General features: G+C 48.6%; 6 protein-coding genes across 6 annotated transcripts; 1 reads left to right on the top strand and 5 right to left on the bottom strand.

Annotated features, from left to right (window-relative positions):
- Positions 1-509: 509 nt before the first annotated feature.
- On the bottom strand, positions 510-1,517 carry BHQ10_000426 (uncharacterized protein; the record flags this gene model as incomplete). The annotated part of the gene is made up of 1 exon (XM_040876606.1): positions 510-1,517. One exon carries the CDS (start codon positions 1,515-1,517, stop codon positions 510-512), a length of 1,008 nt encoding a protein of 335 aa, XP_040728931.1.
- Positions 1,518-2,429: 912 nt separating this feature from the next.
- On the top strand, positions 2,430-3,888 carry BHQ10_000425 (uncharacterized protein; the record flags this gene model as incomplete). Its single annotated transcript, XM_040876595.1, has 5 exons — positions 2,430-2,453; positions 2,500-2,662; positions 2,713-3,411; positions 3,474-3,567; positions 3,618-3,888. The coding sequence occupies 5 exons, from the start codon at positions 2,430-2,432 to the stop codon at positions 3,886-3,888; spliced, it is 1,251 nt and encodes a 416-aa protein (XP_040728930.1).
- A 276-nt stretch (positions 3,889-4,164) lies between these two features.
- On the bottom strand, positions 4,165-6,469 carry BHQ10_000424 (uncharacterized protein; the record flags this gene model as incomplete). The annotated part of the gene is made up of 3 exons (XM_040876584.1): positions 4,165-4,234; positions 4,286-6,288; positions 6,356-6,469. 3 exons carry the CDS (start codon positions 6,467-6,469, stop codon positions 4,165-4,167), a joined length of 2,187 nt encoding a protein of 728 aa, XP_040728929.1.
- A 1,738-nt stretch (positions 6,470-8,207) lies between these two features.
- BHQ10_000423 (uncharacterized protein) lies at positions 8,208-10,494 on the bottom strand (the record flags this gene model as incomplete). The annotated part of the gene is made up of 3 exons (XM_040876573.1): positions 8,208-9,691; positions 9,757-10,054; positions 10,105-10,494. 3 exons carry the CDS (start codon positions 10,492-10,494, stop codon positions 8,208-8,210), a joined length of 2,172 nt encoding a protein of 723 aa, XP_040728928.1.
- Positions 10,495-12,119: 1,625 nt separating this feature from the next.
- Positions 12,120-13,098, bottom strand: BHQ10_000422 (uncharacterized protein; the record flags this gene model as incomplete). Its single annotated transcript, XM_040876562.1, has 2 exons — positions 12,120-12,690; positions 12,743-13,098. 2 exons carry the CDS (start codon positions 13,096-13,098, stop codon positions 12,120-12,122), a joined length of 927 nt encoding a protein of 308 aa, XP_040728927.1.
- Positions 13,099-13,554: 456 nt separating this feature from the next.
- Positions 13,555-16,914, bottom strand: BHQ10_000421 (uncharacterized protein; the record flags this gene model as incomplete). The annotated part of the gene is made up of 5 exons (XM_040876551.1): positions 13,555-14,595; positions 14,653-14,899; positions 15,101-15,712; positions 15,783-16,560; positions 16,629-16,914. The coding sequence occupies 5 exons, from the start codon at positions 16,912-16,914 to the stop codon at positions 13,555-13,557; spliced, it is 2,964 nt and encodes a 987-aa protein (XP_040728926.1).
- Between the last annotated feature and the right edge of the window lie 3,435 nt (positions 16,915-20,349).

The following is a 20,349-nucleotide window of genomic DNA, read 5'->3' as shown; positions in this document are numbered from 1 at the left end:
GAACTCAGTTGCCTTTGAATTGGGCAGCATTGTGCGCGCATTCATCGAGCATCGCATGCGAAGGTCTGGCGATCAGAGGCCAGGAGACGGCGAAAACAAGGCCCGCAAAGAAATTCTGTGTTATAACCCTGGCCAGTCACAATTTCACTTAGAGTTTTCTGCCAAAGAGTGGACACTGGCAACCCTCTTCGTAGTAGTACGTACTGGGGAGTGGTGCACGGATTTGATCGCGGGGGAGCCCTGAGATATTTTTTTTGTTTCGGACTTCTCGACGTCACCGAAACGATCCCGCCAAATTCCCGCCGGCCCGCCACTTGCGCCAGCCAATCCGATCGCCAGCGCGCGCCATCGACTCGGAGGACGTCCGATCTTTATCAGCGTCGCTTATCGGCCGAATCACTTTGACTCTTTGTTATTGTTCTGTTCATAACTTTATATCCATCTGAAAAGGAAGATACATTTAGGGAAACATACGCTTTCATTGCTTGTGAAATCTATACTGATGTTGCTCATGCGAAGTCCGGGAGCCCATTCTCCACCTCCATAACCTCCCGCAAGTTACTCTCGAGACTTTTAATACTGGTCTCGTTCAATCTACCCAACGGACGGCGAGGATAGCCGCCATATCCATAGAACTGCTGGATGGCCTGCTTTGTGCCCGGAATCGCGGCCTTGGTCAGGACCCAGTCGCCAGCACTAAGGATCTTCTGAAGCTCATATGCTTCCGCAATCTTTCCCTCGCTCCAGAGATTAAAGACCTGGACACAGGTACGAGGAATCACATTTGCGCCACCGACGATAATGGCCGATCCGCCAGAGATAAGTGTTTGCAGTGTGAAATCAGCGATACCACCGAATGCGACGTATGGATGATTGGCGGCGGTCTTTGTGATGGGTCCTACGGGTTTGGTAGGGAAGGGAGACTTGGGAGTGATGGCATCGAGGGCGCGAGCAACTCGAGTCAATTTTCCGGTATTTGCGCAGGTGAACTTGGTTCCGACGATGTTGGGGTGTTGAGATATGCGGATAATGAGATCGGAGTCCATATCAATACCGGCCACGGCGCCGGGGTAGTTATACAGAATCACCGGCAAGGGCGACTGATCTGCTACAGCAGTGAAGAATTCATATATCGACTCATCGTTACCGACAGCATAGCGGTAATAGCTGGGTGGCACAATGAGCACATATTCAGCACCAGCCTCAGCGCTTTCTTTGGCCAATTCGACTGTGCCACGAACGCTCTGCTCACTTGCGCCGGCAATGATAGTAACATTTTTATATCCAGCTTCGTCAAGAGCAGAGCGGGTCTCGCGGGTAACAGTCTTGCGTTCTTCGCGGGTCAAATGCACGGCCTCACCGTTGGAACCCATGGTGACCAAACCCACGAGACCGGCTTTGGCGAGACGGACGGCATGTTTGCGAATGGCAGAGACATCGAGTTCTTCAGTGTCGGGGTGGAAGAAGGTGACTGTGGGACAGTAGACTCCGGGGCGGAGGGGTGCTCTTGATGCCATTTTCGGTTTATCTAATAGACAGTCAGACATGAATCTTATAACATCGGATTGGACTTATACCTACTGTTCTTGAAGGCAATGTACGAATACCAAGATACTGACGAGAAAGAATAAAAGCAGAAACGAAGAAGAAAATAGAAAAATTACCCTAGTCGCGGACGACTCGGTGGTTTTATCCCGAGCATAGCAGCTCTAGTATGCGAAGCGACTATACTTCAGAATCTCCGCATCAGACAGACTGCCAAATAGGAAGAAGATATCTCATTTGAGCCATCTCATTGGTGGAAGATCAAATGTCCGCCAATGGGTGTTTGCTCCGGACTTTCTCCCGGCCAGAAGCCAAGTGCGGGGATAGGCGGCACTCAGAGGGGTATTTTCCAGGCTCAGTCGCAATGTGACGCTTTTTTTTTCTCTTGCGCGTAGGTTGTGATTGATCCGAGTAATGTTCTATATATAATGTGCAATGAAATCAATTGTCTGTCACTATTTACAGTTGGACGTGAAGATACCAACGAAGAAGAGGAGAGCGCCAGAAGCGGGGCACTGTAGCTTTCAAAAGCCGATAGTATCTATTCTTTATAGATGCTCCAAAGAATACATACAGAGGACAAGACGAAACCAGAGATAATGTCAGTTTATCCTAGATTGGCTCTCTTGTTGGATTCCCTCAGAGACCCAAACAACCAATGAGAAAAAGACTGTGCAAGCTGCCCGAGTGGTATTTTCCGTCCATACAATCAGGTCTCCATAGTAGCTTGACATCTGGCCCGTCGGCTATTGAGAGCTTTAAAGTATCCGTCGCGTCATGTGTACATTAATCAATTGACCTCTTTTCTCTATTTTGTATTCTTTTTATAATTCTGGAAAATCTCCCTTTCAATTGAGAATTTACCAAAAGTCTGTAGTACCAAAATGGCTCCTCCAAGTGTTCTCATGGTAAGTCTCCTTTTATAGCAAAAATGGATCACGCTGACGGCAACAGGTCGGCACAGGCGAGTACACCACTGGGTTCGTCGGTGGTGGCGCCTCCGGGTCAGACAAGAAAGTCGGCGTGGTCGGACTGACCATGTTCGACTTGCGACGACGAGGCAAAGTCGGCAAATTGAGCATGGTGGGCGTGTCTGGACGAAAGTTTCCTGCTATTAGTTCGTACTTTTCATCATCAGATTGGAAGAAGGATGACTGACTCGTATAGAGCAACACCTCCATAAAAATATTTCCGAAGTCTACAACGGCCTCGACGTCTCCTTTGAGTCATTCCCAGCCGACGACCAGACAGACCCGGACGCGTACAAAGCCGCCATTGACGCTCTCGAGCCAGGCTCAGCAATCACCATCTTCACCCCGGACACAACCCACTACCCAATCGCACTGTACGCCATCCAGCGCAAAATCCACGTGCTTATCACAAAACCCGCGACAAAGCTTCTAGAAGACCACTTGAAGTTACTCGAAGAATCTCGCAAACATGGCGTCTTCGTCTTCATTGAGCACCACAAGCGCTTCGACCCCGCCTATGCCGATGCGCGCGCCAAAGCCCAGAAACTGGGCGACTTCAACTACTTTTACAGTTATATGAGCCAACCCAAATTTCAGCTTGAGACTTTCAAGGCCTGGGCTGGAAAGGACAGTGATATCTCATACTACCTCAACTCGCACCATGTGGATATCTGCGAGAGTATGGTCCCTGAATATACGCCAGTGAAGGTCACTGCGTCGGCTAGTACGGGCACAGCGTGGGATTTGGGATGTGTTGCGGAAACAGAAGATACCATTACGTTACTTGTGGATTGGAGGAAGAAGTCTGATCCAAGCCGGGTGGCTACGGGTGTTTATACAGCGAGTTGGACAGCGCCGCAGAAGGCGGGTGTTCATTCAAACCAGTACTTTCACTGTATGCCCTCTCCTTTTCTGTTTGTTTGTTTGATGATCAAGTCGGTTGGCTGACAGAAGTAGATATGGGATCCAAGGGTGAAATTCGCATCAACCAAGCCAAGCGTGGCTACGACGTCGCAGACGATGAGCAGGGTCATCTCGTCTGGTACAACCCGTACGTTCTCCCTCTCAGATCAAAGGCAAAACAATGCTAATGTCAGGTAGATTCTACATGCGCTACGCCCCCGACGAAGAAGGCAACTTCGCCGGTCAAACAGGATACGGCTACATCAGCTTCGAGAAATTCATCGATGCTGTCACGGCGCTCAACGAAGGACGCGTAACGCTCGACGAACTCGACAAGAGGGGATTACCTACATTGCGGAATACGATTGCCACCACTGCGATTTTGCATGCTGGTCGGAAGTCGTTGGATGAGAAGAGGAGTGTGGAGATTGTTAGTGATGGGTCTGATAATGGCTGGAGCTTCAAATAGATTTAGTATGTCGCATTGAGAGGAATCCAATTCTACTTGGGCACCTGGATTATGATACAATGTTGCATATCAGAATACAAAAAATCATGCTTCAATTACATGACAAGCAACCAACACAACACCAAGCATGCAAATAACCTCAAGATCAAACAAATAAGCTCCCGAAGCCTGAAACGCCTAGACAAACCCCCTAATAGTTAGTACATTGCTTGTATTGCTCTCAAAGTAGTTGGTGAGATGGCGCAACAGGACATAACATCATGGCGATGCTGAAGATTAAGACGTCGCACTCGCTCGTGCAGAGTTATTCAACTGTCGATGGTATGAACCGATAGGTTGAAAGCCTCTGTCAAACATTAGTCGCTGAATTATTGGGTATGAAATGAAATGTACTGACCTCGCCAGATCGAATCCCTCCTCTTCCTCCTCTTCATCGTCTGGAGCCGCTAACCGATGATGCCGAATCTGCTCGGGCTCTTCTTCCTTCTTGATCGGACCGAGAGCCCGCATATTCGACGTGCTGGGTTTGCTGGGACTAGCAAAATTCGGTGGTGGGGGGCTACTGCTCGGCATCAAGCTGTCCCCTAGTGCCCTAATTGTCCCTCCCTTCAAAGGGCTCATATCTGGCACCAGTCGTGCAGGTGTGCTTCCAATATCGGCAAATTTCCAAAACTGTGCTGGCGAACTCATAGGCATGAACTTGGACGGAATCTGAGCCGTGCTTGGTGGCGGTAACCGAGGTTGATGTCGTTGAGGAGCTGGAGTAATCATCGACGAAGGACCCTCGTCATAATATGAAGAAGAGAGCACTGGAGGAGAACCCGTAGCATTTCCTGATAGTCCATATGCACGACTTGTTGTACCGTCGTTGGCGTTACTGGCACTATTGTTTTGACTGTTATTTCCATTCTCGTGCTGAGTGTTTCGAATCCGAGTAGGAAGAGGAGACTGCTCGTCAAAGTCGGTGTTTGCACCACTGCGCACAAGATCAGTTCCCCTTTGTCCCAGTCGCGATCCTCTTACTGGTGTATAAGCTTCAACTGGAGCAACTGAAAATGAGCTGAATCCAGGCGATGTGGTTTGAGGAGAGGTCTTTGTCGCAGAAAATATTCCCTCGTAGCTGGAGCCAGCATGGCCGTTAGTGCCGCGGGAAGACGGGGGCTCTTTCGTGGCTGGCGACGAAGGTGCAGATGAGTTGTTTCCTTTGCGCAACTGTTTCTTCCAATATTCCTGTCTGTGCTCCGGCGCAATCATCCACTTCATACCTTTGCCAGGCTCGTCCGTTCGACGCGGTACCTTTTGGAAAGCCTTGTTCAGGGACAAGTTGTGTCGAATAGAATTTTGCCAACCGCTTTGAGAATGGCGATAGAATGCGTACTTCTCCATGATCCACTGATAGATGCTGTTGAGGGTAAGTTTCTCTTCTTCACTCGAGAAGATCGCCTGCGCAATCATGGTTGCGTAGCTGTATGGGGGTTTCAGATCTTTGGCGGCATCCTGACTGTAATCAATCTCTTCGGTACTTTCCATCATCATGCCACGATTATACAAAGGCGATTGCTTAGTTGCCGTCTGGCCTCCGACGGTATCTGGAGATCGCGGAGGCGGAGTGACCTGTCGCTTAAGAAATTGAGGAGCAGGAGCCAGCGAAGGTTTGCCCGGTTGCACACCAGTGTTGGCAGCATATACACCGTTATCGACAGCGCTACCGGGTTGCTGTGCATTGTACGTGGTAGGGTGCGCATGCTGCGAAGCGTCCCAGGGTATTTCCTCGCCTGCAGCAATACGTTGAGCGCGTTCGACAAAGGCGGGATGGATGACTGCTTTGTCGCCGGGAGTGACAAACATCATTTGAGTATTGGCGATTTCAATAATGTCGCCACAGTTCAGTATAGCGTCTGATCCTCGTTTGAGCATGGCGTTGTTGACTCGCACGCCATTTCGGCCATTGACTCGAATATGCCAGGCAGAAGACTCCTCGTCTTCTCCGTAGAAGAAAATCTCAGCATGGAGTCGTGACACAAACTTGCTGGGACCCAAGTCGAGATGCACTTCAGGCAGGGCACGGGCGGCGATTGAGACGGGACTCGACTGCTCGTCAAGTTTCTGTTCGCGGTCTGGGGGACGACCAATGTTGACATGCGCCGTCTTGACATAATAGGTCCAGTCACGACCGGCGATTTTCGCATATGCCTGGATAGATTGCTTGTTCTCGGTCTCAGTATTGGAATAGTCGCGCAACACATTCACTTCGTCTCTCGATACATTCAACGATGCGATCACAGTCTCTACCAAGTCTTGGTTTGCCGATAGGTCATTGTCGGGGGAAGATCGATCGGCGTCATCGGCGGAGGCGGGATCTGGCGTGTGGACATGTCGCGATGACGGTCTTGCTTCAACCTGCGACCGCGTCAGTTCCTCCGCACTATCGCTGCTAATTTTACACAGCACGAGAGAAATAACTCACCTTGCGCTTCTTGCTGGCTGGGCGGCTGGGAGAGGAATCCGGAGCCTCCGCGTCGGACGTTTCTTGGAGTTGGATGTCTTTGCGGCGCGTGCGACGCCTACTCGACAGCGGCATGTTTGGTTTCCGACAGGCCGTGCGAGGCGGATTAGGGACGAGTGTGGATTGGATTGCTGATCGGAGAAATATTTCCTTATCGAATATCAATGCTCTGAATGCTTTTTTCTATGGATAGGGCTAGGTAGTGAGTGTTGCAAGCGTCTAAGTAAGGTGGTTGTTGTGGTGGGTGGGAAGAAGCCGTTGGCGGGCGGGAAAGAAGAAAGAACAAAATAGATCGGCGGGCCACTAACTGATGAGGCTGGGCTAGTCGTGTGTCACTGTCATCATAGTCAATACTCTGTCTGTACATGGTCTGTATCCATGATAAACATATGGGGTGACAATAAGTAGGCACAACAATGAGATCTAGAGAAAGAAAGAAAGAAAATATGTGAGGAGTCTGAATCATGAATCGTGGCAGGCCTTCTTCCCACATTAATCATCATGAGCAAAAAGACAAAAAGAAAAATACTCACTGTATTTGTTTACTGGTCGAGTGACATGTATGATGTATCCAAGCACCGGCAATACAGCGAGAGAAAAAATCAGATAGTCCAGAAAAGCGACGGCGCGATGGCGACAACGACAAAGTTTGCCTTGTTGACCAGCCCGATCGCAGCGAGATGATGTCTGTTTGTTTTTTCTTCCCGGTCTTTTGCCACACAGAACCAAACTTCTTCCTTTTCGTGTTGTTTTGGCTGGTAGAGTCAAAGTTGCTGGTACGAGTAGACGAAGTTCTGGACTTTGTAGTCTGGTTCGACCAATGCCCATCTGACCTCAGCTTGCCCTAACACCCGATTGTTTGGGTTCACCAGAAAACGACACGACAAAACAAGCAATGCGCAAGGCGGGAAAAAAAAGTCCAAGAGACAAGGGATGAAATAAGCGAAGGATAACAAGACTATTTCAGAGATTCTGAAGACGACTCAGATCTATGCAACATGCTTACATGACCGCACTTGGTGCGACTCTATCGAGATCAGATACGCTTATAATGACCACATTCCCGACTAGTCTCAATCTGAGAATATGCATAAGGAAGAAAAAAGCTTATTTCTCTTGTTGTTACAATCTGTCACAAAAGCAAATACAACTTGGAGTGACTGCATACTTACTGAATCTCCTGTTGAGTGTCTGGCTGTGTCCGCATTTGGAAATTTGGTTCCATCGCCGGAAACGGTTCCGTGCCAACTTCTGCTGTGCCAGACGAGTCCAACAGGAAAGATGGGTTAGTCACATACTCGATCTAGTTAACACTGATGCATTGTTTGGTAAATATTCCCGTTTCTTATTTATTTGTTGTTGCGCTTATAGTATTATACACACTCGATCGATCCACCGATCTGCTCTAGATGCGGCTAAGCCTATCGCGGCCTATCAACATGACATGCATTTGATCGCTTGATTACGAGCACTTCTAGCACGTCGAAAACAGACGAACAAGAATACTACCTACACTTACAACGCCGTCCCAACTGTATGGAGACATTCTTTTTCTTCCAGGTGGTTGATTCGATGAGGTTACACGATCGATCGAACAGCCGCAATCATACATCTTCTAAGAAGGTAAGAAAAAGCTCGAAACCATTTCATGAATATTGGAGGTAGTATTGACATAAACAGCCAAATATAAAACATAAACTGAGAAGAGGACTAGAAATAAAATTCTTGCTGGAGATTCAATCATCCAATAAATAACTTCCTGTAATTGGCCATCAACAATCAACAAAGTAAGGCCTTAGAAAAAAATAAATGGTTACTCCATTTTCGTACTCTCAGCATCATCTTCTATCCCTTTCAATGTGGGATATAAGCCTTGCGTCGACGACGGTGATGACGTCGTTAATTCTTTCAATGCCGCAAGTGGATTGGAGTCTTCCGACTTTTGTCTCTCTTCCGTAGAGTGACTGTGTTCGGTGTGTTCCACACCTTCCATGTGGTCATCCTCAGAGCTTGCAGCGCCAGAAGAAGCTGCATTGTCACTCTTTGACTCTCCCTCCTCCTCGTAATCACCACGGGCAAGTCGGTCCCTGACATAAGCGCGCAATTGCTCTAGAATGCGGACGTTCTCCAGCCATTCCTCCTCGCCTCGTCGGGTCGCTTCAGTTGCAGCCTGGGCAGCGCGCTTAGCTGCTTCGGCATCCGGTGAAGATGACGAGCGAGTCTCTTGTTGTTGTAGTGCTGGGTCAATCAGATTGTGGTTGAACTTATCATCGCTCTCGTTGCTATCATGATCAAGAGGGTCCTTTCGCGTGGGAGTTCGCTCGCCATCTTCAAGCATATCATCTATAGAAGACTTGGCATAATCATCCGGCCGACTTCTCTCCAAAACTCCGCCCATCCATCGCCGGCGATCGTTATATTCAAAACTGTTGCTGAGAGTCGATGGGGGCGCAGCATTGGCAGAGGCTGTGTATCCACCAGCCATCTCATGAGCAGTGGTTGACGGCAGGCGTGGGTACATGGCCATATCATGATCATGCGGAGGAGAGACGCGATGCGAGTAAGAACCAGGCGAGTGGTGGCTGGACGCGTAGGAAACTGCACTTGACGGCGGTGTCAAAGCTGGCGTGGAGCCAGGGGATGTTGCAGCTATGATGGAGGCATTTGACATATTGGTAGTTGTTGCTGTGGCATGGCTAGAGGGAAGAGTAATAGGTGGTGTCTGATGTGTAGTACCACCATGACTCATTCGAGGAATGTACGTGGCTCCGGGCTGAGCGATACCTGCCGCAGCAACGTGATCATCACTTTCGTAGACAGTCGTATGAATAGTTTCAAGCATGCGGTCGAGGTCAAGCAAATCACTTTTGGTGCGGGCGTTAGTCATTGGAGGTAGATGGTAAGCCGGTGCTGCCAAGGCCGGTCCATAGCCACCACCTGGGCCTACAGGGATGCCGCCGCCCATGTGATAATCCGCTCCAGGGCCAGCATTGAGAGGCAGCTGCAGACCTTGGAGGCCGCCAAGACGCTGTCCGATGGCAGCATAAGACGTGGGGTCAAATTGGCGGCGTTTAGTATCTCCAAAGAATGCGTTGACAGAGTCAAAGATGCGCTTTCGCGAATCATATACAGTGTGGTTGTCGCCTGCATTTAGAGTGTAATAGACGTTACCGTAAGCTGCATTAGGTGGTTGAGGGTGAGGTTGTCCCTGGTAGTATTGGGCTTGTGGGTGGTAGCCTTGACCAGCATGCACCGGGTTCATTGGCTGTTCAAAGTAATGGGCTCCAGCAGGAAAGCCTGTGACCATCAAGTTAGCCAGATCCGTAAACATCAGAGCAAGCTGCTCTATACAAAGAGCTAACCTTTCGGGTTGTTCATCATACCATAAGGTATTTCTTGTCCTCTCACGTCCGTGGGGCCTGGTGACCGAATAAGGACGGAGTCATCTGCGTGTGTTTTGACGTGCTTCTTCAAATCTTGAGGTCTTTTGAAGGCTTTGCCACAGAGTTCACACTTGTGAGGCTTCAAGGGCACATGGACCCGGATATGGGAAGTGATATGATCCCTTTTAACTGTCGTGGTACGGCAGTTGCCCCATTGACAAGTTAAATTGAGGTTGTTGGTGGACTTGCGACCCACGTGTTTTTCACACACGTGCTCCTATATTTGTATTAGAGTCTGGCGCTCAAATCTAGAGAGACAGAACTTACATAGAGCGTCTCGGGATTAGCACATCGTTCAGTACATCCCTGCCACATGCAGGGAAACTCTTCAATGCCGGCGTTGCCATTGGTGTTACTTTGATTACCGACCACAGCTACAGCTGCTGCTGCTTGAGCCTGTGCTTGTGCTGCCTGAGCTTGAGCCTGAGCCTGGGACTGGGTTTGGGTTTGGGTCTGACTCTGGAACTGGGCTGGTGCTGGTGCTTGAGATTGCCCATTAGTAGCGGTCGCGGTTGACGCATTCGGCGACTGGGCTGATGAAGTCTCTGAAGCTTGAGGTTGAGTTGTGGTTTGGAATTGATGTTGGCTAGGAGCGGCAGCTGGTGCAGTGGTAGCAGCAGCTGGAGGCGCTGCTGTAGCGGGAGCAGTGTCTGCCATGATGCCAAGCCACGTGAGGGAGTCTTGGTATTCAGCGGGAAGACCCCAGATCAGATCAACTTGGACGAAATCAATAAACAAAAGAAGCGGTTTGACTTGTTCTATGTACCGACTAGGGTAAAGTTATACCGGGTGGCCAAATGCTGAAGTTTGCAAGAAGTTGAAGGTAAGGATGAGAAAGGGAGAGAGAAGAAGGAAGAAGAGGGGGGAGCCACCGAGTCGCGTAAAGTCGGGGGTGGCTAGGCAAAACAACAAGAATTAGTCAAGATGGTCCACTTCTTTTCTCTGCCTTTTTGGCTTGACTGCAGCAGCTGAGACTTTGATGTATCGCAACGCAGTAGGGTGAATCTGGCCCCAAAAGCTGCAGAATACGATGAGGAAGAAAAATTGCAAATGATGTGGCCAACGAAAGAGAGAAGGCTCTGAGCGAGACGGGATACGTGACCGAGTCCCGAGGTGACCAACAAAGGGCAGATGTCGTTCTAGCACCGACTCAAGACGCTGAGATCACTCAATAAGAAGCAGTGGCAACGTGTTATGGAAAATGATGAACAGAAAGACAATAGAAATGGGGGAAGGGGAAGGGCCAAGGGGGAGGAAAGGGAGGATTGGCACGCGCGCCGAGCAATCGCCCAGACCGCGGGAGGAGGACAAGACCGGGCCAAGATGGGGAATTTCTTGTCGCGCGAAATCACTCACGCCTTGCTTGGCATTTCAATCTATTCGTTAGACTCGTACGAGGGGCGAATTCAGGCCAACTGAAAAGGGACAGTTATCCGAAGGCTGGTTGAGTGTGATTCGTGAAATGCAGCGCATAGCGAGAGAAACCTGCCAAGTAAATGCGAGTCTTGGCGGGTCTTGGTGCAAGCCAAGCCTCAGCCAAGAGCCCACCGAGCCAATCACCGCACAAGCCGACCCCACTTGGCATGCTGAGCGAGCCATCGGGTAGAGAGCCTGAAGCATCAGGCCATATCGTTGGTTCGTCTGTGTCGTCAAGCCAGGTTCAAAAGGGCAGGTCGGTCGACCAATGTGAGATCTGGCCAGGAATGATGCATGGGCTATACCATTATCTTCAAGCAGTTTGTTAATTCGCAGATTGTGGTTGTTAATCAAGTATATAATATACCTCGAGTTCCTTCTATCACAGTGTACACAAACTGAAAAGCAAAAACTCCCTCACACTGATCATGATACAGTCATGAGTAGCAGACCTCTTGGCTTCGGGGCTGTGTCGAGATGATACCACATTTTCTACGGATTATCTATTCACGACAGACATTGTGTCAACATTTCTTGGCCCACTCTTGGACGTTCCTCTCCGCCAGCGGCCAAGGAGCCAAGCCTGTCCAAGAAATCCATATTGAGCGAGTTGTGTCCGGGTAATTGACCGCAGCCATTCTTGGCGCCGGGCGGACTGTCGTAATCACGAATGCCCAGGTAATATCCCACGAAGTTCTGCATTGGTGGATAATTGCATTTTATCTGTGACATATGAGTCCGCGTGTGGGTTTGCGGGCTTTGTATTGGCCAGTAGATGGGTCAGTGTTTATGTTTCCTCTATCTACAATCTAGAATGATGATATATACAGTCTATCTATCGAATTTACATGCACATATATATGCGTCTACTTTTTATCCCCCCGAACAGGAGGCTGATACCAACTCCAGATATTCAGTCCAACCTTTGTCCCGGACAAAACCGGGAGTGCCGCATGCCATGTCTCCGGATATCCCGTGCCATCAGGACGTAGATTTTCCCAGAATATAGCATTTCCCTTGATCGGTTTGAACGTGACGCCCTCATAAGAAGTCCCTTCGTTCTGACTATCATCACAGTCAATAAACTGACACCACTGACTCTTTCGCGGCATCCTCAAGCGTGGGAAATTCGTCCCTCCGCCTGTACAATTTGCGTCCAGATAGACCATAAACGTGCTCAGGCGATCGCCGCCCCGATGCGCCGCCGATCCCCTCCAGTCGTAGTGATGCCGATAATGACCAGAGGTATTGTATCGTTGCGTCCACATGCGCTCAATGTATAGCCATGGGCGCCAGCCCTGAAAGGCTCGGGCACGTTCTTCGGCGCATCGGACTACATTATCACGGTCGAGGAGGGCGCGGTCTGAGCGACGGATGGATGGGTCGACTCGTTCGGTTGTTCCGTCGGAGATGATGGATGGCGACCATTTATCTTCGCTGAAAACATCATTGTTAGCCATTGATCTTCATATAAGAGACTTGGGCCTACCTGACGGTAACAAGATGATCAGCCTCAGCATCTGTAAAGAAATTCTCCACGTATATAATCAGAGGCTTATGCGAGAATATATGCACCCGGTAATCATCCTCGCGACAAGTGAGCTGGCCCGAGTCTTCCTCGGGGCTTATGAAGTTATCATCCTCAATCCTGAGTCCTGGTACCAATTGGTCGTAGTCTGCCTCATCGTCGAATTCGAAACGACCGGATACGGAGTTCGCATCCTTTTTTTGCTGCTCTGGGAAAATCACACGCAGACCCGGTGCAATCAGAAATATATAAATTGGGACGAGGTAAAATAGCCATGTGATACATGTAGAGATATTTAGATTTGATGGAGTCGGCATGATGTGAGGGGGAAGATCGGAGTGAAGTTTAGAATTTAAGCTGCAGCCAGCCGCCAAGTGTACCTACATCTATGTGGGTCTAGACATTCTAGACAGCTTCCCCAAGAAATACATAAGTTATGGGAATACTGCAGTCATTAAAAATATCATTAACTCAAGCTCGGTTAGATAGTCGATCAGTTTACATTGGATATTCCACAGATGCCTCTTGTCATGCCACGCAAATACCTTTTTTCTGGTCCCGCATATTTCAATCCACCGAAATGTCAACGCCATAATGTGGGAATAAACCCAGAGCAAGAATGTACATAATTTAAAAATATACACCGGATAAATGTGATACGCACAATGCAGAATAAACAGGAAAGGCGAAAATACGGTCAATAAAACTCAAACTCAAGAAGTTCATAAACATTAGACATGATAACGGGTATACTGCAAGAGAAAGACATCACCTCAGACGCCAGTATTCATCCACTGACTCCATTCATCATTCATATTCGTAGCAGTGCCGGTGCCGGGATTCGCTCCGATATTACCAAGAATCTCGCCAAAATTGACATCCATATCAAAACCCATCCCCAAAGAGGACATCCCGTCGAGTGCTCCGTTTTCAGTCATCGTCATTTTTCCTCCCGGCATCGATTGTTCCCTCATGATTTGTTCATTCGGCATACCGGGATTCGAGAGGCTGAAACTTTGCCACATGTAATTATGGGGTAATGATACCAAGTCAGGGCTTTGAATATTATCGGGAGTCGACGAGTGGGTGGAAGGCGTTCGAAGGCCAAGATGTTGTAGCTGCGGAGCTAGAGTTGCAGCATGTGCTGGTTGAAATGGTCCAGAGAGACCCTGTAGACCAGCTAATCCATCAAATCCATTGACCATTGGTCGAGAAAAGTTCCCGTTGAGTGAATTTGATCCTTGCGACGTAAAAGAGTCTTGTGTATACTGCATCGGCGAGTTCGGAAGCTCATCCTTAAAATGATCGTCCTCAAGAGTGGACAAAGGTTGTGCAGGGTAAGCGAACTGGTCGCCAGATGGGAACATGATGGGCATAAGGTCCGGTAGAATCTGACTAGCACCAAGTTGCTGTGATGAGGTAAACGGTTGCTGCGTGGATGGTTGTGTTAAATATTGATTGGATGCAGGGCTAGCAGTTTGATCGTGAGAAAATGCAGATGTAGATGAAGGTGATGCGGTAGAGTCGGCTGAGTCGGAGTGACCTTCCCAGAGCCACGTTTGCGATCGCCGAGGCAAGCGGGTATCATCAACCGCACTTTTAGGCTCTTGCGATGGTCTAGATTGTAAAGCCGCTAATTTGGTTGGGAAAGAATTAGATCGTTGTGGTGTATCAAAAGGCAAAGACATGGATGCAGGGCGCTGCATCCTCGATTTGGCAGCGGTATCGGACGGTGATGATCTCTTCAGGTTCACATGGCCTGCTGCTGAACTTTGTCGGTTCTTTAACTTTTCAGGAAGCTGCTTGAAAAGGCCCTAAGCACAGTTAACAAATGTGTGAAAGTTATTCGACCCTGTATGCTTATAACTTACAGTCAAACTTTGGGCGCATCTATCGGCAGCCATACTCTTCTTAGCCAGTCCTCCTAGTGTGGTCTTTCCTTCTAAAGCGTCTTTCAGAATGCCATCCTTGGCGGTAGACAAGTCCGGATTTTCGAGCACGAAGAACACCAGTGAGAGAATGGCAAAATATGTCGTGTACATGACAAACCAGTAGGAGCCATTGAGTAAACCTTTTTGGTACATGCCTGTCGTGATATGCACGACATTTCGTGACACGCTAACGCACGCAGCAGCGCACGCGTAAGATCTTTTATCGATACCCTGAGCCTGGAAGCTGTTGGATACATAGTGTAAGAAAGGTCGATACATCACCATTTGCACATGAGCATAACTGATTCTGAGCAATTGTCGCATACTAATGTGAAAGAGGCGTTAGCATTGAGCCAAAAGGTGAGGTTAGTAGAGGGGAAACACTTACCGTTCTAACTCGGGACTGATTTCGCTACCTGGTCGCAGAGCTGGAGGCAAGTCTTCCATCCAAGCTTGCAGGTCTCTTTCGATCTCCCTGATTTTGGAATGGCTGACCATGTAAGTGTGGTCTGACTTGGATTGTGATTTGGTCAATTTCACAGGGTATATGTATTTCACAACTTTGACCATGATGTCGGCTAAGCGAGTATGAGCGTTTGCCCCTGCCATGAAAGACGTCCGATCAGTGGGCATGGAAAGGATTCCAGTAGGCGTAATGAATTCATCGTCCAAATCCAAGGGATACTCCTGGTCGATATCCTCATTACTGACCATCTGTGGCAGGCCCAAAAGCGTGCTGACGTAAATATCCATCTTCCGGACAAGCCAGAAAATACGTTTTCGAAGTTCGCTTTCCACAGGGTCGAAATTGGCATTGACTGTTCGATGGAGACCAAGACGTAGAGATGCGCGCAAAGCGATACCGACATATGAGTAGCAGGTGCTCAATTTCGCAGATGACTGCAAGAACAGGATCATGAAGCAAATCGCCTGTAGAGTGGTTAGATCCCGACAATCCGTGATGTCAAGCAGCTGTCGGCCCGCTTTGAAGTACTGGAAACTATGGGATAGAGAAAATAGCGTCAGCACTGTTCCGACATCTCGGATTACAGAAATAGTCGAGGACATACCCTTGGCCAATAGCACCCTCGTAGCCCGACTTGTCTAGAGTGCTTTCAACATTGTCGGAAAAAAGGCAACCAGTAGCCATAGCAACATACAAAAGAGGCAAGAAAGTATGTTCTTCATTCGTGTATTGATCCCAGGGAGTAGAATATATGCGATCAAAGGTTGCCCAGAAAGATGGCTCGTGGACAAGGCGCATAAGAATGCAAGCGTGGTCAAGCGCGCTTCGACAAAGCCTTCTTGCGACATCCTTTGAAGGAAGGTCCTGTGTAGGGGGTGAATTAGGATTGCTGAGTTCCTGCGGAGACTCCGACTGTGACTTGGGGCTTTCAAGCATTTGGAACAGAGGCGTCGTTTTATTCTGCAATGGTCTTATGGGCATGGATATGACGTTTCCGATCTGTTTCCGAAGACGTTGCATGAAAATGATACCCGATGAATGACCGTGATAGTCCCAGTGGCCTTGATCATCAAGATCCAAAGAACCAGAGTTTTCCATCATCGTCTCTAAAAGTGACCCGTCTGGGCACGAGGATTCTGGTTCCTGTTTGGACTGTTCATCTGCTTGCGGTTTCGCAACCGTTGCTTCCCGCGAGTCATCACGTCGAAGCGCCGATACTATCTGCTCCGGGTTGGCAGCAAGCAAGCGCGGATCGTTGAGATTGAGATCTGGAGCCAGAATTCGAAGGATTTCCTCGGCTTTTTGCAGTCGCGATTCCAAGGCCTCTATGTACTGTGGGGTAGGATTTCGACGACGATTCGAGGGCTGATCGTACGTACACTCTGTTGTGTGTCAGTTATATACGCGAATGGCATGCTAAAAAGCCTGCACGAATGGTGTGAAGACTCACCATAACTATACACTGTACAGTGCGTACATGGCTGCTTTCCGTCACATTTGATCTTTTTACGACGGCATTCGTCGCAAGCCCGGGTCACCCTCCGTCTTTTTTGCATGGGTATGGGCAGCTTGCCAGGCTCAGTGAGCGATGGATGGTTGTCTTCTAGTGACTCATCATGAGTATCCGCATCTCCACCATCGTCATGCATATGAGGCTGCGAGTCGGATGGCGTATTTTTGCCGTTCTCTTCACGCGCATAATTTGCGGTCTGAGATGAATTGAATTGTTCATTCATGGTGAGGTCTTTCCACTGGTTCGATCCAGAAACGAGCTCATATAGTGTTGAACAATGTGAACCCCTCAAAGACGCATTTCGCGATCGTAAAACTTATTGCTCAGCGGGAGTCGGTGCTCGCTTTATCGATAGAGATTGATAAAGAGAAGATCGGTGCGGCAGAAGTGGCTGTAGCGGCAACCTTCCGCACAATGTTCGCGTACTTCTCAAGGCTTGCCGATGATGGATCCGAGGCTTGCGATGGTTGCAAGACGGTTTGGAAAGAAATTCGTAATGTCTAAAGCCCAGTCCAAGGCTTTTCGATATAAACGGATGGTCGCGGGTACGAATTATGACAGGTACTTAGTCGTTCGCCAAGAACGAAAAGTAGTCCGATCTCACGAGGAACGAGGTTCGTCTGAATGCGACGGAAGACTCGACAGGGAAGATGCAGTGTCTTCTGTGCCACGAAACCCACGAAGCAAAAGGAGGCTGAAAGTCAGTTGAGGCCGGAATAAAAGTTGAAGAAAGGGAAAACGAGAGAGAAAAGACGTAATCTGCGATTGATCAGGAGGAAAGAGCGAACCAGGACGAGCGAAATGTGCCCGGTTGGGGAACTAACCTTCCAGGGCTTCTAGTGGCAAGCGGGCGTGGGCTGCGATAGGCAAGAGCCACGGCGGGACTGCCTGCTAAGTTCTTAGTCTTTTCTTAGTAATGAGTCAATTCCAAACACTGACTCACTGATTAATACTAACTTACATAGTATAGTATACCATCACCACGATGATGTTGGACGTATTATTACCTCAGTTGCTAGCGGACAGATCACGTTCCAGTGCATTGGTAACACCGCCTCGAGCATTCGGCTAATTACATAGTATATTGTCATTGCGTCCATTGTCCGACTACTGCCACGTCCTCGGGTTTATCAGGCCTCGTTTATGCACACTGCAGAGCACAAGCTTCTCCCCGTCTAAGCGAGCCATTCTCTTCTTTTCAGACAGTACAGTCTTGTGATTACATACTATACACGCATGGAACAATTGAATGACTACTCCAATCTGTTAATCATTAAATCCGACTCGGAGAAAAAAGAAAAGATGGGAAGGTTATCATGACTGCATCGGGCTTAGTGCCCGTCATGCCAGATCGGTCATCGTACCGAAACGCAAGTCTCACCGTTACCATTTGAGGCTGTTATTATTGTTGGATTGATTCAAAGCCATTGCTTGAGAAAATCAAAATTCACTGCGAATGTTTGTAGTATGCCCCGTCAGTCAGTGGCCGGGGTCTTTACCCAATTGTACATAGTAGAACTAGGGCCGAGTACGAGCCCGAGTAAACTATGTAATTACAGAGTCAAAGGGATCGACAAGCCAAAGCCCGGAGTAGGGTGTAACGGAGTTCGGAATTCGATAGCGCGCCGATTCATTAATATATACGGCGTATAGTAGATATACAGAAAATACATAGAATCCAAGTTTGCTATTCCAATCGACCGTGTCGAGCGTCAACGCTCAACAATCCAGCGCAAGACCTCTAGAGGTACGTATAGGCATCAAGCAATGCGAAAGCGCGGTGTAACCAGTCACAGGTCCACGTTTTAATACCAGCGTGGTATTAACTCCGATACGTGCGAAAGAAAAAGTGGCCAACGGGAAGCCACGCTGGGACCCTGATCCGTGTGATTGGTCAATGGGCTCGTTTTTCTCGTCTGGAGGCCCCATTCTGCAGCTCAGATTAACCTCTCTTTAGGTAGAGTTCTTTTTAACTCCGGGCCTAGAACGCTTAGTATTCTGATCAGTCATCAAAATCCTCGGAGAATGATCGTACGAAGATCTTCGTTAAACCTATTCTTTACACACTGAAGGTCAACATCGAGGGGTTCTGATGTCAACGTTCGTGCTGGTTGGCGTGCTCGAGTGAGGCTGACAATTGAAAATCGCTCAAAAAGCTTGCTACGTCATTTCAATTCCCACCCGATCTCGATTCATCACAGATGCAAGAAAACTCTGGATGGTCCTGTGATCCCAGCCTGCCTGCACCGCGAAAAAGGCGCAATATTGCGACTCAACTGCTAGGAAACAAATTGATTAATCAGCTGCCTGATCGACTCACTACTCACCACTTTGGGACTCGGGTCTGTTTTTCTCGCATTGAATCTCCCAGGGCTGACCAATGGCAGCTTTTGGGGGGGTTGTGCCATAGGATAAAAATCCGAGACCACAATGCTCACCAATGATAGTTGACTTGCTAACTTATCTTGATCAGATAAAGAACAAAGACGGGGGMCCCGCMCCAGCCGCAAGAGCCGCAACGCCCGATCATGAGCCGGCCTTAGGCTCTTACGTAAGTACAAGCCTTCCAAAGCTGCTATGTTTGCATTTGTTGGATGAATCACCTACCGACGGTAAACTTCCATGTTTGCCTCTGAAAGGCAGGCAGAGCATCACGCATCAACTGAGGAAAACATCGAGTAGGGAATATGTTGCTAACGGAGCTATACAACTCATGTTGGTGACACCTGCCTACTCCGGCTAATAAGAAGGGAAATGTCGGAGGAGACCTCATCCTGCTGACTGAAATATTGTCAGCTTGAGTATAAGAAACCTTGACCAGGTGCCTATAGATCTCGGAGACGTGGAATGATGAGCATTTCCAGAATGTTCACGGTGTGGCCATGCCGTCTAAGAGGGAAGCACCCCAGATATACACACTGCGATCATCAGCACACAGGAGGCATGATGGAAATGACACGACCGGAAGCTGATATTTAGGTAGTGCCAAGATTAGCGACGCACTAGAATGACGAGATCTACAAAACAAGCACCAACTAGGGTAAAGTTAAAACACTTGTGTCAATGGACACGATGCAACATTGACTGGAAAGTCAATCGGAGCAACCCTTACAATTACACTGTGTACGTACGTAAGAAGCAGGTCTAGCAAAGTGCATCACAAGCGTGGGCACGGAGCTGATTGATGTACGTACAGCCACATCGATGTTAGCATGTGATGTAAATGGCCCCTTCCATTTGATGTACAGGCGACTCAACCGATTTAGAGGAGATCAAAGTAGGGAGTGCCTGATCAGTGAAGACATTTGCAATCTCAATTCCTTTAAATTGTGTGGTTGGCCGATAATTTTACGCCGACAACGGCGTGAGGTTACAACAGGCTGATCATATCGGAGAGCGGTCCAATCAACAGGTTTAGCCATGTCTCAATATTTTATCGACGGATCATGCTTAAATGGGCTCTCAGCTAATAAATCCATCAGATATAAGATACTAGTGACTAGCTTGACCTTGGCTTGGGAATGTCTCAATTGACCACCCGGTCACTCAGTGCTCACTAGTGACCACAATGGACAAAGAGGCCAGCTGAGTAGATTGCGACGGAGTCAACGCTGACCATGCAGTGCGCGCTAGAAGCATTCGAGAAGGCTTCTGTGCA

This window comes from Talaromyces amestolkiae (assembly GCF_001896365.1).
Source record: "Talaromyces amestolkiae strain CIB chromosome Unknown scaffold1.1, whole genome shotgun sequence".
Taxonomy (NCBI): Eukaryota; Fungi; Ascomycota; class Eurotiomycetes; order Eurotiales; family Trichocomaceae; genus Talaromyces; species Talaromyces amestolkiae.
The sequence above is the reverse complement of the archived record's forward strand: the minus strand, read 5'-3'. Positions and strand labels throughout refer to the sequence as shown.